This window comes from Conger conger, chromosome 4, assembly GCF_963514075.1.
Source record: "Conger conger chromosome 4, fConCon1.1, whole genome shotgun sequence".
NCBI classification, from domain to species: Eukaryota; Metazoa; Chordata; class Actinopteri; order Anguilliformes; family Congridae; genus Conger; species Conger conger.
This window is the reverse complement of record NC_083763.1, coordinates 76,232,828-76,247,827: the sequence shown is the minus strand read 5'-3', so window position 1 is coordinate 76,247,827 and position 15,000 is coordinate 76,232,828. Positions and strand designations below refer to the sequence as shown.

Here is a 15,000-nt window from a genome sequence, read left to right as displayed (position 1 = left end):
CAGGCCGCAGAACGTCCCGAGCGGCAGGGAGTGCACGTCGGGCCCGTCGAACACCTGGGGGCAGTACACCGCATGACACGTCGTGACATTGCGTTACACCGCGTGACACGTCGTGACATTGCGTTACACCACATGACACGTCGTGACATTGCGTTACACCACATGACACGTCGTGACATTGCGTTACACCACATGACACGTCGTGACATTGCGTTACACCACATGACACGTCATGACATTGCGTTACACCACATGACACGTCATGACATTGCGTAACACTGGGGGGCGACACGGCTCCGGCAGTAAGAGCAGTCGTCTGGCAGGCAATCCCCCGCCCGGGCTGTGTCGAAGTGTCCCTGAGCAAGACACCTAACCCCCAAATGCTCCTGACGAGCTGGTCGGTGCCTTGCATGGCAGCCAATCACCATTGGTGTGTGAGTGTGTGTATGAATGGGTGAATGAGAAGCATCAATTGTACAGCGCTTTGGATAAAGGCGCTATATAAATGCCAACAATTTACCATTTACCATTTACCACTGCCTGACATGTCATGCTATTACGGTACACCACTTGACATGTCATGACATTATGTTACGCCCGCCTGACACATCATGATATTACGTGACATCGCTTTACATATCATGACATTACATGGCGTTTCATTGCACTACATGACATGATGGAAAACGAGGCTACATTATATTACACTACATTGCATAACATGGCATCACATTACATGAAATTATGCTGACATTCAGCAGGGAAAGCCCGTCTACAGTCACTCTCAGACGTGCGGTTTTGCATGTCCTGACACCAGGAGTGCTAATGGGGGCCACAGTCACGGTTACGTCAGGATCGGGAATGGAAAGACGCAATAGAGGAGGGAACAGGACCGACACGCAGCGGAGTGCGGGAGTCAGCGAAGGCAAGGACAGGAAGTGAGCTGGACCATATCTCTAAGCCATGTCCTGCTTATAGCACTGCATTCTCTGTCTCCCTCTTGCACCTGCTATGGCACTTCACGTTATGTTGTAAGTGTCAAGTCACTGTGGTTAGTAGATTCTGCTGAATGTTTACATGTAATTACAAACTTTGTGCATGTGTGTGTGTGTGTGTGTGTGGGTGTATGTGCATGTGTGTGTGTGTATGCGTGTGTGTATGTGCATGTGTGTGTGTGTGTGTATGTGTGTGTGTGTGTGTGTGTGTGTGTGGGGCAGAGGGGTATGTATGTGTGTGTGTGTGTGTGTGTGTGTGGGGCGGAGGGGTATGTATGTGTGTGTGTATGTGTGATGTGTGTGTATGTGTGTGTGTGTGTGTGTGTGTGTGTATGCGTGTGTGTATGTGCATGTGTGTGTGTGTGTATGCGTGTGTGTATGTGCATGTGTGTGTGTGTGGGGCAGAGGGGTATGTATGTGTGTGTGTGTGTGTGTGTGTGTGGGGCGGAGGGGTATGTATGTGTGTGTGTATGTGTGATGTGTGTGTATGTGTGTGTGTGTGTGTGTGTGCGTGCGTGCGGGTGAGAGGGGGTCTCTCCATGCCCTTCTCCTCAGTCAGTGGTGTGAAAGCAGCCGGTGTCGGAGCACGGTGACGGATGCCAGCTATGCACGCCGCGGAATTCTTCGCCCACAGTGTTCTCATTCAGTTTCCTCGTAACCGTGCCAACAGAGTCTACGAACAGGCAGGGCTCCCGCAAGGCTCTGATGAGTCATTCTGTAACTTCCTGGCAGAGAGGAGGCCCACAGATTCAGGCCATTTTATTTCCTCTTTCTCTCCTCTACCAGGGCCAACTGACGCTGGGGATAGAGTGAGTGCTTGTGCGCCCGTGCTCCACTAATTCGACGACAGGTCGACCGAATGTTCTGACCACTGAAACCGGCCTCTGTGGTCCGAAATCTGAACGTCCACCCCCAGTGGTTGAAGTTTACAGTACATTCTAATCCCCCAACTGAGGCACTCCAACTCGAGCATACAAAATGTTTTTGTGCCTTCATGCTCAATTACTATTGTTTATGTCGTAACCTAATCATAACCCAAAGCCTAACCTCTGTTTATGCCATAACCTAATCATAACCCAAAGCCTAGCCTCTGTTTATGCCGTAACCTCTGTTGCCCACGGATTATGTGTAAATACATTTATTATTTAATATATCTGTTCATATATATCTATCTATTATATTTCTCAAGGGTTATGTGTAAAGTCATCCACTCTATTTCCCCTTGCAGTCGCAGAATGTCATCTTAGCGTGGTGCTTACCCATATACTCGGTATATGTACCGAAATCTGTACGAGATCACGTTGCCAAATTAAGCATCATTACCCATGTGTACTGATGTGCACCAGACATGAAAGAATTTTTAAGAAGTTCGGAAAATTATTAAATATATATATATGGCTCTTTAAAGTGTTTATCCTTAATTTGTCAGTTTTGGTAGATTTGGCAAAATCTGCAATGACTGGCGGTCATCACGGTTTTCACGCTCCTCATACCACAGCAACGCTATGACTTCAGAGTAGAACTCTTATTTTTTAAGATAATCAAGCTGTAGGGTAAAGAAGTCAACCAACAAAATGTTCTGACAGGGTATCGACATGCATGTTAAAGATGCTTTACGGAGTTCAGGTGCATGATCATGCAAGTTCCCACGGGCGCGTCATCACGTGTGAGTACAAGGCGGTTGAAGCAGCCGATCGAGGAGCACTTTAACGACACAAGCGCATTGAATCGATATTGCTTCAGAAACTCCATTGTGCAGCGTAATGTGGCGTTCTTCAATAACGATTGTAAATTCTGTGCAGAAAAACATGGCTGAAGGCAGTGATTCGGATTAAGCCCAGGCCTTCACAACGGGGGCTACGGGTTTGAGTCTGTGGGACTGGGGCACAGCAGACGGAGCTCCACCCACCTTCAGGTAGTCGTAGTAACAGTTGTACACGTCCTCGATGTCAATCTCCAGGAAGCGGAGGCGGATGAAGTAACCTCCGGCAACCGTGATGGTCCAGCGGTAATGAGCGTTGTTGGGGTACGTCCTGGGCCAGAGAGGGGATGCGAGCTGCCCCGACTCGCCCGTGATCTCATTACCGTACACTGGAGAGAGAGAGGGAGAGAGGGATGGAGGGAGGGAGAGAGGGAGAGAGAGAGAGAGGGAGGGAGAGAGAGAGAGAGAGAGAGAGAGAGAGGGAGAGAGAGAAATGAAGCAGCTAAATTGAATCTTCTATTTCATAAATCAATTTTGCCCAAAGAAACAACCTGTCACTCACCTCAAATTTCAAGTTTAAAAAAAGAATAATTTAGGGGTTTTTTTCTCTGCTGTTAAACATAGTGACGGGCCATTTTTGATCCTTTTACATTGCATCTCATCCAACGCGATATACAGCAAAGTGCAAAGTGCAAAGTGCATACCCACAACCAGGGTCAAGTGCGCTGACAGACCGGAGGGCAGGGGTCGGCAGCCCTGGTCCTGGAGAGCCGCAGGGGGCGTGCCGGCTTTCGCTGTTACTCGGCACTTAATCGATCAATTAAAGCAGTCGATTTAATAGACCAATCTTAATTGATAGTGTTTTCTTGGGTCTGAATCGGTTGCTGGTATTAAGGTTTAAAACAGAAACCAGCCGCGCCCGGCGGCTCTCCGGGACCGGGGGGATTTGAACTGGGTCAGACAGCGCGAGGGCGGGACCCCGGACTCACGGTGAGAGAAGGTGGCCTGGAAGCCGGCCCCGCTGATGGCCGAGTCGGAGACGAACTTGGCCCAGAGCACGTGGCCCACCAGCGAGGTGTAGTTGGCGGGCAGGGAGGAGCCGCACAGCCGGCCCACCTGGGGCCCCGTGGAGTTCCCCTCCCGAATCTCCAGGTAGTCGCGACTACAGCCGGAGCTGTGCTGCAGCTGGAAGGATCTGTCGGCACGGGAACGGAGGCACGGCAACGGAAAAAAAAAAAGGAAAAGAAAAGAGATCATTTTTTATTACGATTAAAATTATGAGTATTACAGTGCAGCCCGTAAGTATTTGGACTGTGAAACATTTTTTGGGGTTTTTGTTTTCGTACCGTACTCCAGCAAACAACGAGTGGAAATAAAAATAAGGATTTGTAAGGGAATATTGAATCTTTAATTCAGTTTGTTTTAATGTATTTGAATGACCTTTGGCCCCCTAAAATTGGGGGGGGACAATGTATAAAAATGGCTACAATTCCAACATGGAATGTAAAAACCCTGAAATTAAAGCTAAAAATCCGCACTTTATCCGCGCAGTGACTGTACATGAGCAAAAACAAAACACTGGCCAAATACTTACGGGCTGCACTGTATGGCCTCCTTCCACAGAACACGTGTGAATTTTTGGTGCTCACACATGCTGATTGTTTTGTCATTTGGCATTTCACGTACACGGTGCTAAGATCACACTAAGATCATGCTAAGATCACACTAAGATCACGCTAAGATAATGCTAAGATCGTGCTAAGATCACGCTAAGATCACACTAAGATCATGCCATCCCGCACTCACATGAAGGAGAGCTGGAGCCGGTTGCCGGGGGAACTGGTCATGGTCCAGACACACTCCAGGTTGGGGGGGTACGCTCCGGGGAAGTTTGGGCTGTTGAAGGCGCCAGACTCCATGTGCAAGGCCCCCCCGCAGCCTGGGGCAAGGACACGAGGGGGGGTCATCAGTCAGGACGGGGGGAGGGGGGGGTAATAATTTAGAAAGGAACTGCTCTCAGGACTCAGTCTTGGGCTGATACTCCACCCAGCTCTGAGCAAAAAATTTTATGCACATGGGGTTGCCATCCGTCCTGGATTCTCCGGGTCTGTCCCGGATTTTTTTTGTCTGTCTTGGAAAAAATAATGAAACGAAATGTCCTGGAATCTCAGTATTTTCGACTGTTGCATACATCAGTATTGCTTAATGAAATGTAGACGGCGTATCCAGTGTTCGTTCCTAAATGTAATGTAACAAATGGTGCAGAGACGTTATTAACCTTCACAAATTACACTCTTTATTTTTGTACTGAAAGAGGAATTGGCATCAAGCACAGGTAGTTGCGCATCACATTCCTTCAGGCTCACGCACCCTCGAGAGCGATTGACAGTCCGGCTTACTCAGTTTTCCAGCTTCGTATGTGTCCAGGATTTTTACAGGACTGAGGTGGCAACCCTAAATGCACAGCATAGACTCATGGCATATACAGCACATACCTCTCAGCTCTTATTGGCAGAGCCACCATTACGTTCTCACAGGTGCACTCTGCTGCTGTTAGAAAACGAAATGTCCACTGGTGGTGTTAGGAGGCTCAGACTTTAAGGAAAGGGACACTACGAGCATTTTTTTTTGACCCTCCGAATCCTCCTACGTGTGTGAATTTAACAACACAACAAGTATTTCCGATGATTAATGAAGAAAAAGTGTAAAAATAGAAATTGAGATTGCCTTTCCAGTGAGACTACACAGCAAACATATAGATTGATCAGTCACTGAAATCAGCTCAGTGCTGAATCAGCTCTGACAGAGTATATTTTACTCCAGCAAAGGCTCTTATATTCATACTCAGTGTTGGAGTGCAATAAAGGTTTTACTATTAACCTGTTATTGTTGCTCATAAAAAGACTAAATGATCTCTATCACTTTATTTTTGCTCAGTTAATTACCCAGGAGAAAAGAAAACCAGGGCCGGATTTGGATTCATGGGTCAGATTTGACGACACTTGGTGTAGGCTGTAATTACATTCCAGTTAAATGCTATAATGGCAAGCAGCGATGAGTTCGCTAGGGTCACATCCCAGCCCCCGGTCCCGGCAGACACGGGGGGGGGGGGGCGATGTTCGGCGGGGTTTGCGTAGGCCATACCTGAGGTGGACGCAGTGTGAGTGGCCCGGAAGCCCTTCTCGCCGTAGCCCTGGTTGGAGATGAATTTGACGACCATGGCATCACTGTAGGACGTGATGGGATGGGGCACCTCGTCTCCACAGTACACTCCTGTCACGGGGGGGGGGGGGCAAAGTGTACCCCCAAATTTACCACACGCAGCCTCACACTGTGTATGCAAACACTTACATTACATTACATTACATTACAAGGCATTCGGCAGGCGCTCTTATCCAGAGCGACGTACAACCAAGTGCAGATCGAACACAGCGACACGTGTGAAGAGGACCCTAGAGGACAGTACGGTTCCTCTAGGGCCCTCTAGATACTCTAGGGACAGTACTTACACCTTTAAGACGCACAAAACATTTTCCTCAGGTTATTTGCAGTTTTACGAAATAAAATATTCCAGTTTCACAGAAACAGATTATAAGGCTAGTCCAAGACTAGATCTAGGTCTAGGATCTTGGAAAGTCAGTTTACTCCAGGACTAAGCTTCTTAGTCTTTGTCTGTGAAACTGGCTGACTGAGAGATACCTGTCCCTGGCCCAGTGACCTGCGATGACCGATGACCTATGACCTCACCGATGGAAGGGGCCTGGTAGTTGTCTCCATCCAGGATCTCCACATAGTCAGAGGAGCAGTTCCCGTAGCGGTTCTCCACTTTGAAGTCGGTGAAGGACAGGGTCACGTGATTGACTGTGTGAGGGGTAGGGGGTGTGGTTAGCTTGGTTAGCTTGGTTAGCTTGATGTGTATGTGTGTGTGTGTGTGTGTGTGTGTGTGTCAGTAAAATGGCTGTCATTTTTTTTTTATCATACAGCGAGAAAACAGATGTGACGGTCACACAATGAATTTACTTCCTTGCACTTAAATTATGTCTTTGTCCCAAACATTACGGAGCTAAAAGAAGCAGACATTTTAACAATTCAGTGGCTGTGCCATGTGAAAATGTCAGACTATAAAGGACACGTTCACGATGACAGGTTTCTGACAAATGCACGTTTATTCTTCTCCCTTCTAAACTCTTTTTAAAGAATTCAATGAGGACTAGGGGGAAAAGCATGAGGGTGTTTTCGGACAGAACACACATCAAGGGGACAGTCTGTCTGGAGCAAACACACAGAGCACACATTGCCATCGGTCTCGAACCGTTTTGACAAAGCAGTTGTTACCCGTCAGTAACAATTTAGCTAATATCCAAAAGGAAATCAAGAAAATAAATCATGTTTAAAATAACTTTTTACGGGCCAAAAAAAAAAAGAGTCCACTCCTGCTAACTGAAAACAGTGGACTTAGTATGAACACTGACTTTGAAAAAAATATTTCAAAGCGCTTAAAAATAACATCAGTTACCAATTACCAATCAAAGAATGTGAATTGTACTTGTAAATCGCTTTGGATTAAAAGCGTCTGCTAAATGACAAAAATGTAAATGTAAAATGTGTGTTTTGAGTCTGTGTGGCACGTCTTAGAAAAGTAGAATACCAAAAAAAAATCACTTTAGTCCATTTGCAGTCATGCAATATCGAATGGAAAGCTACATTTAGGATTTTGTTTCATGACATGTTTTCCTAACATGGGCTCTTTTCTGGGGGATCTCAGTGACTTAGCAACAAAAAGACAAAAACCCTTTAAAAAAATGGTTCTTTGACTTGTCTCCATAGGGGAACCCATATTCTTTATGAAACCTTCTTTTGTCGGTGTGAAAGCTTCCAGATTTTGCCAGACAAAGAACTCCCTGAACTCGACAGGGTTCCTCGACGAAGAAACATACAGCAGAAGCCTTTTGGAACCCTTTCTTCTGAGAGTGAATCCACCCATCCCTGAATGAGATGAGACTTACAGACAAAAACCTCGATTTAAGGCCTCCATTTCAGATTCCTTTAACAGTGTCAGCCATTTAGAGGCAACCAAAAACAAAAAGTCTGTTATCTGAACAGAACTCCAGGCATGGGACATGCATTCCATGCTAACAGTGGTCAGATTCATGAGCACAGAGTCACTAAAGGGTGATCTTCAGAAACAGGCCTGGTCCAGAAAGCACATTCAGGGGCATCTAGGCTAAACCTGACCAAGTCAAACAGCAATAACCTCTATTCAGGAGACTCTAGGCTAAGCCTGACCAAGTCTAACAGCAATAATCTCTATTCAGGAGACTCTAGGCTAAACCCGATCAAGTCTAACAGCAATAATCTCTATTCAGGAGACTTTAGACTAGGCCTGACCAAGTCTAACAGCAATAATCTCTATTCAGGAGACTTTAGGCTAGGCCTGACCAAGTCTAACAGCAATAACCTCTATTCAGGAGACTTTAGGCTAGGCCTGACCAAGTCTAACAGCAATAATCTCTATTCAGGAGACTCTAGGCTAAGCCTGACCAAGGTTAACAGCAATAATCTCTATTCAGGAGACTTTAGGCTAGGCCTGACCAAGTCTAACAGCAATAATCTCTATTCAGGAGACTCTAGGCTAAGCCTGACCAAGGTTAACAGCAATAATTATAGTATAGGTCCAGCGAGATGAGGTCAAACAGCAATGATGTCTGTATGGGAGGTCCAGAAACGCATGACACCAGTAATCTCTATTCAGGATGGACCTGGGTCAAATACACAAATACGCAAAATGCTTCTGGTCCTCTTGGTTGACTCAATTAAATCGGACAAGATCAATGGGGAACAGAAAAGTATTTGAATCCAAAATAATTACGTATTTGTCCCAGGTGTGATTCAGGAGCATCAAGGCTGTGCTTCGCCAACTATGACAGTGGCCCAGCAGAGTCTAGGACAGGGGTAAAGTAACCCTGGTCCTGGAGTGGCAGTATTGTGCCTGGTTTCTGTTCCACCTGAGTTTGATCACAAGAGTCTGGCGGATGATTAAAAGTCTTGAGGCTGAACATTTTGAATGCCGAAACACTGTCTAGCCTCCAGCCCATGGTCTCCTGCATCCATTAATTAATTACAAATTAATTACAAATAATTCAAATGGATACAGTTCGGTAGCTATGGGCCTGGATGGAGCAGAACATGGGATCATCTCTGGCACTCCAGGAACAGGGCCTACCCCTGATGTAGGAGGTGGTGAAATCACACGCTTAGACACATACCAGAGCTACAGATCCATCCCACCAACCCTCTGAACTGCAGACTCTACGTTCCTCAACATGGACTTTCCACTTTACCTGCTAGCTTAGAGTAACTCAACTGTCACCATCTCAACCTGTAGGCCAGCGGAGGATGGGCATCCCTCTATACCCAAGATTTCTTCCCATCAGGGAGTTTTTTCTTGTCACTGTCTGAGGGGTTTCCTCCCCACTAGGGAGTTGTTTACGTCATATGCAATTTGGGGGCTTAGATGGGGCTGTTTTTTTTTTTGGTCCCGTTACTCTGGAAACCGTCTTGGTCTTCTGTGAAGAGTGCGACCCAAATGAAGTTGAGTAGAATTTGAATTGGACTTACATGGCTCTTGGGCTCTGATGATCCAGCCGCAGTTCATATTGGGCGGGTAGGAGTACGGGTACCGGGGTGACGCAAAGGCTCCGCCCACATCATCGCTGACGAAGGTGGATCCGCAAACTGAAAAAAAAAAAAAAAAAAAACAAACAACTAAATTACATTTCTGTGAAATATATTCTCACAGGGACATTTTGCTGCAGTTTTAACACAAAATGTCCACGAGGGGCGTTCATTTTAAGGAATGTAACATTGCAAGCATTTCGGAAATCCTCCGGAACGTCTCGTTTTTTACGTATTAGGTACTCTAGCGTCATGTGGGACCCTTCAGCCTGTGCCTGTGAGGACATATTTGTGTGTATGAGACCGGGTGGTGATGGAGGAGACTGGGGGCTGATGGAGGAGACCAGGGGGTGATGGAGGAGACTGGGGGGTGGTGTAGGAGACAGGGGGGGGGGTGTAGGAGACAGGGGGGTGATGGAGGAGACAGGGGGGACTCACGGACGGAGAAGCGGGCGCTAAAGCCCTTGTGGTTCCTGCTGCCGTCGGAGCGGAAGCGCACAGAGATGGTGCTCTGGGTGGAGGTGACCGGGTCGGGCCGGGAGAAACCACACACCCGAGCCAGGAGAGGAGACGCCTCGCTGGGGCCATCATACACCTGGGGAGGGAGAGGGAGAGAGGGAGAGGGAGGGGGAGAGGGAGGGAGGGGGAGAGAGGGAGGGAGAGGGAGAGGGAGAGGGAGAGAGGGAGAGAGAGAGGGAGGGAGGGAGAGTGGGAGGGAGGGGGAGGGAGGGAGAGAAAGAGAGAGAGGGAGGGAGAGTATTAAAGTGGGACTTCAACTTCTTCAACCAAGGTTGGGGTTAATAATTCCATCCATCCATCCATCCATTATCCGAACCCGCTTATCCTGATCAGGGTCGCAGGGGGGCTGGAGCCTATCCCAGCATACATTGGGCGAAAGGCAGGAATACACCCTGGACAGGTTGCCAGTCTATCGCAGGGCACACACACCATTCACTCACACACTCATACCTATGGGCAATTTAGACTCTCCAATCAGCCTAACGCGCATGTCTTTGGACTGTGGGAGGAAACCGGAGTACCCGGAGGAAACCCACGCAGACACGGGGAGAACATGCAAACTCTGCACAGAGAGGCCCCGGCCGACGGGGATTCGAACCCAGGACCTCCTTGCTGTGAAGCGGCAGTGCTACCCACTGCACCATCCATGGCGCCACAGGTTAATATTCCATCAATATTAAAATTTGTACGTTGAAAAAAGTTTCCAATAATGTTCTGTGAGAATTCTATTTTGATAAAATTTTTTATGAATGGACTGAAAAGAAAGAAAAAAGCAGGTTCTTTTTTTTTGGGTTGTTTCCACAGTGATGTACTGTAACTGGAGCGTTGTGATTGGTTGTTTTAGTTTATGTTTAAAAATGTGTGAGAACGCAGTGGGACGGCACACCCTGTCCTCGTGACCTTTAACCCCAATTTAAACTCCAACCGCAGAATCTGAGGGAGGTGGGGGTGGGGGAGAGAGAGTGACGTGATGGAACCACATATTTACTGGAGGGAAGACTGACTGGACTGGGGTGTGTGTGTGTGATGAAAAGGACACATTTTTCCACCCACAGTCACAGCTGACCGCAGGAGTGATCAGGTCATGTTCCCCTCATATTTGGGGGATGACAGTGAGGTATATGGCCAATTTACATGTTTCGTAGATTGGAGTAAATGTAGTTAATTTGGGTTGGTGTTTGGTACGCCAAAGGGAACCCTGTGGTTCCATACAAGCATATAAGAACCCGATCCAGTTCAATAGTTCTGGGAGCTTTCACACCTCACGTAGTGGGTTCCATAAAGAACTAAAAAGAGTTCCTCTGTCCCCCTCAAACCCTTCGTTATGTTCTGGCTTCCCTGGGGTCAATATAGTATTTCCCCTTCACTTATTCGATTAAAATGAAATAATATACATATATATATATATATTGACTCATGAATGTTTAACTTTTGTTTGACAAAATACAAGTGTTGCAGTGAAAATATTTTATATATTATTTTGTCAAAAAAAGTGAAACACTCCTGAGGTCAAGGAGACAGGCGAAAGAAGCCTTTTTTTTCTGTGCAGGCAGGATGGAAGAGCAGCAGGGTGGGAGAGCAGCGTAAAGGGCAGGGTGGGAGAGCAGCAGGGTGGGAGAGCAGCTGGGTGGGAGAGCAGCTGGGTGGGAGAGCAGCGTAAAGGGCAGGGTGGAGGAGCAGCTGCTGTGTGTGTCGCGCTGAGAGGTTGCGGGTTCGAATCACTCACGGCCACGTAGTCCCAGACGCAGGAGGAGTGCGACTCGATCTCCAGCAGGCTGAAGTTCAGGAGCACGCGGTGGCCCGCGTCCACGTTTATCACCCAGGAGCAGTCCGAGTGGTCGGGGTAGTTACCGGGGTAACCGGGGGAGTGAATCTCCCCCTTGGGCGCCGTGACAATCCCCCCACAACCTGCAGGATGGAGGGAGAGAGAGAGAGAGAGAGAGAGAGAGAGAGAGAGGGAGGGAGGGGGGAGAGAGAGTAGAGAGGGAGGGAGAGAGGAGGGATGGAGGGAGGGGGGAGGGAGAGAGGGAGAGAGGGAGGGAGAGGAAGAACCAAGTTGGTCACACTTTACGATAAGGTTCATGAATTGCTGAGGGAGAGAGGGAGAGAGGGAGAGTCACATCAGTGAAAGAGAAGAAATAAATTGACAGATGGGCCCAGCAAAGGAGGGAGATGCATGGTCTGTCACCAAGCAACCTGTCCACTAAATTCCTTTCCCCAGAGAGAATAGGAGGAGGGAGGGATGGAGGGATGGATGGATGGATGGATGGAGAGAGTGTGACAGCTAGAGGGCAGATGACGGCTATGGGGGCCCCAGATACAGGGGGTCCCCAAAACAGCTGTCCAGGGAAACTTCTCCTCTGGCTTTCATTTGTGAGGGAGGGCACAGCTGTAGCTCTAAGTGTAATAGCATCCAGACCAATGACAACGGTGTTTAGATTTGGTCAGACATCATTTCCGGCAAAATTAGTTCAGTAATTTGAAGGTAAACTAAAGCAAAATTAGTAATTTAGTTACGACTTAGTAATTAGAGTCAGGCTTCCCCTGTAGGCCATACGATCTGAACAAAAATAAGATTAATAGAGGGATACGTCATTCAGCACAACGCACCTGTGACGTCATTCAGCACAACGCACCTGTGATGTCATTCAGCACAACGCACCTGTGACGTCATTCAGCACAACGCACATTTGACGTCATGCAGCACAACGCACCTGTGACGTCATTCAGCACAACGCACCTGTGCATCTGGTCAGTGGGGAAAAGCAGCTGGGCAGAGGCGGGAGTAATAAAGAGTGTGTGTGTGTGAGTGTGTGTGTGAGAGAGAGTGTATGTGTGTGTGTGTGTGTGTGTGAGTGTGTGTGTGTGTGTGTAAGTGTGTGAGTGTGTGTGTGTGTGTGTGAGTGTGTGAGTGTGTGTGTGTGTGTGAGTGTGAGTGTATGTGTATGTGTATGTGTGTGTGTGAGTGTGAGTGCGAGTGTGTGTGTGTGAGTGTGTGTGTGAGTTTGAGTGTGTGTGAGTGTGTGTGAGAGTGTTTGTGTGTGAGTGTGAGTGTGTGTGAGTGTGTGTGAGTGCGTATGTGTGTGTGTGAGAGTGTATGTGAGTGAGTGTGTGAGTGTGTGTGTGTGAGTGAGTGCGTGTGTATGTGTGTGTGTGAGAGTGTATGTGAGTGAGTGTGTGAGTGTGTGTATGTGAGTGTGTGAGTGTGTGTGATAGTGTATGTGAGTGTGTGTAAGTGTGTGTATGTGAGTGAGTGTGAGTGTGTGAGTGTGTGTATGTGAGTGTGTGAGTGTTTGTATGTGAGTGTGTGTGTGTGTGTGTGTGAGTGTGTGAGTGTGTGTGTGTGTATATGAGTGAGTGTGTGTGTGTGGCACAGTAGAGTATCTGAGCTGGGTTCAGACACACTGAAATGTTTTTAAAGATGAAAAATGTTTTTTATCCCTCGCTCACCTCCCTGAACTTCCTCCCAGCTGGCGTTGAAGCCCCGCCCACTGACGTAGGCGTCGCTCCTGAAGCGCACGGTCACCAGGTTACCAGTGCTGGACACGTGCAGGGGGGTGGCGGGGGGCCGGGTGGTGCACAGCTGGGCCAATCGGGGGGCCTCGAGGTCGGGACCCCCATACACCTGCAGAAAGGACACAAGAATAGGCCTGAGGCATGCAGGTAAGGCAGGTGGCCACAGCTGTGTGCTAATTAATACTTTACTAAACGTTAATAACAGTATCATATGGTAATCTGCAGTGTTATTACATGGCAGTGTGGTAATTAATACTTTACTAAACGTTAATAACAGTATCATATGGTAATCTGCAGTGTTATTACATGGCAGTGTGGTAATGAATACTTTACTAAATGTTAATAACAGCTTTGTATGGTAATCTGCAGTGTTATTACACAGCTGTGTGGAAATGAACACTTTACTGAACAGAAATAACAGTATCATATGGTAATCTGCAGTGTTATTACATGGCAGTGTGGTAATTAATACTTTACTAAACATTAATAACAGCATTATATGGTAATCTGCACCGTTATTGCAGAGCAGTGTAGTAATTAATACTTTATAATACATGCATAACATCATTGTATGGTCATCTACACTGCTATTCCTTTTTTATAATTTCATTTCATTTTTATTTGTTCCTTTCATGAAAATGCACATTACAATATAAAGTTAACACACAAGTCCACAACACATCTGTCAAATTAATGCTTTTCATGATTGGAAAGGAGCAGAAAGAAGAATATAATTCTTATTTTTTGTCTGCCCCTTACTTGAACACAACATTCTTAGATGGTCTGCCTTTTCCATTCACCTACACCTTCACCCACACCATCACCTACACCCTTAATTCCAACAACATAAAACAAAATAACCTGTAAAATAGAAATCATATTCAAGTTCAAAACACTTAGTTAATTTTCATATGCATATTGTCTAATTTGTCTTTCTTTATACATTTTTTTAAACTGAAAGATATCTGTACAACCCTTTAAATCCTTCTGTTGAGAATTCCAAAGTTGGACGCCGCTAACAGAAACACACATTTGTTTTAAAGTGGTCCTAGCAACTTGATGCTTAAAATCCAATCTCCTTCTATGATTTTCATCTTCTGAGGAAAACACAAACAGTTCTTGCACATTCTTTGGCAATACTCTCTTTTTAGCTTTGAACACAATTAATAATGTCTGCTGTTTAATTATCTCTTTGAGTTTCAATAACCGTGCCTTAACAAATAATCCATTAGTATGTTCTCTAAATTTGACTTTGTGAATAATTCTAACTGCTCTTTTCTGTAGTAAAAGCAATGGCATTGTATTGCTTATATATGTGTTACCCCACACTTCTGCACAATAACACAAATAAGGCAGTATAAGTGAACAGTACAACATTCTCATTGTGTTACAATCTAAAACATATTTCGTTTTGTTCAAAATAAAAATATTCTTGGACACCTTTTTTTTTACATGTGATATATGAGATTTCCATGTCAAATTTCCATCCATTATTACACCCAATAATAGGATAATGAATAAAATTATTATTTTTCTCTTTTATAAAAAAGAGATGTGCTGCTGATTGGCAGGGCTTGGGTTGATATGAATGCT

General features: G+C 46.3%; 1 protein-coding gene across 1 annotated transcript in view; it reads right to left on the bottom strand.

Annotated features, from left to right (window-relative positions):
* cubn (cubilin (intrinsic factor-cobalamin receptor)) overlaps positions 1-15,000 on the bottom strand; it is a 91,473-nt gene that overhangs the window by 26,663 nt on the left and 49,810 nt on the right. The window contains exons 30-39 of the mRNA XM_061238200.1: positions 13,342-13,516; positions 11,618-11,799; positions 9,811-9,967; positions 9,316-9,432; positions 6,445-6,558; positions 5,842-5,970; positions 4,504-4,636; positions 3,687-3,892; positions 2,905-3,086; positions 1-54 (exon numbers count right to left, since the gene is read on the bottom strand). The exon at positions 1-54 is cut by the window's left edge and continues 139 nt beyond it. Coding sequence (XP_061094184.1) covers positions 1-54; positions 2,905-3,086; positions 3,687-3,892; positions 4,504-4,636; positions 5,842-5,970; positions 6,445-6,558; positions 9,316-9,432; positions 9,811-9,967; positions 11,618-11,799; positions 13,342-13,516 — 1,449 coding nt within the window. The remainder of the gene's footprint in view (positions 55-2,904; positions 3,087-3,686; positions 3,893-4,503; positions 4,637-5,841; positions 5,971-6,444; positions 6,559-9,315; positions 9,433-9,810; positions 9,968-11,617; positions 11,800-13,341; positions 13,517-15,000) is intronic.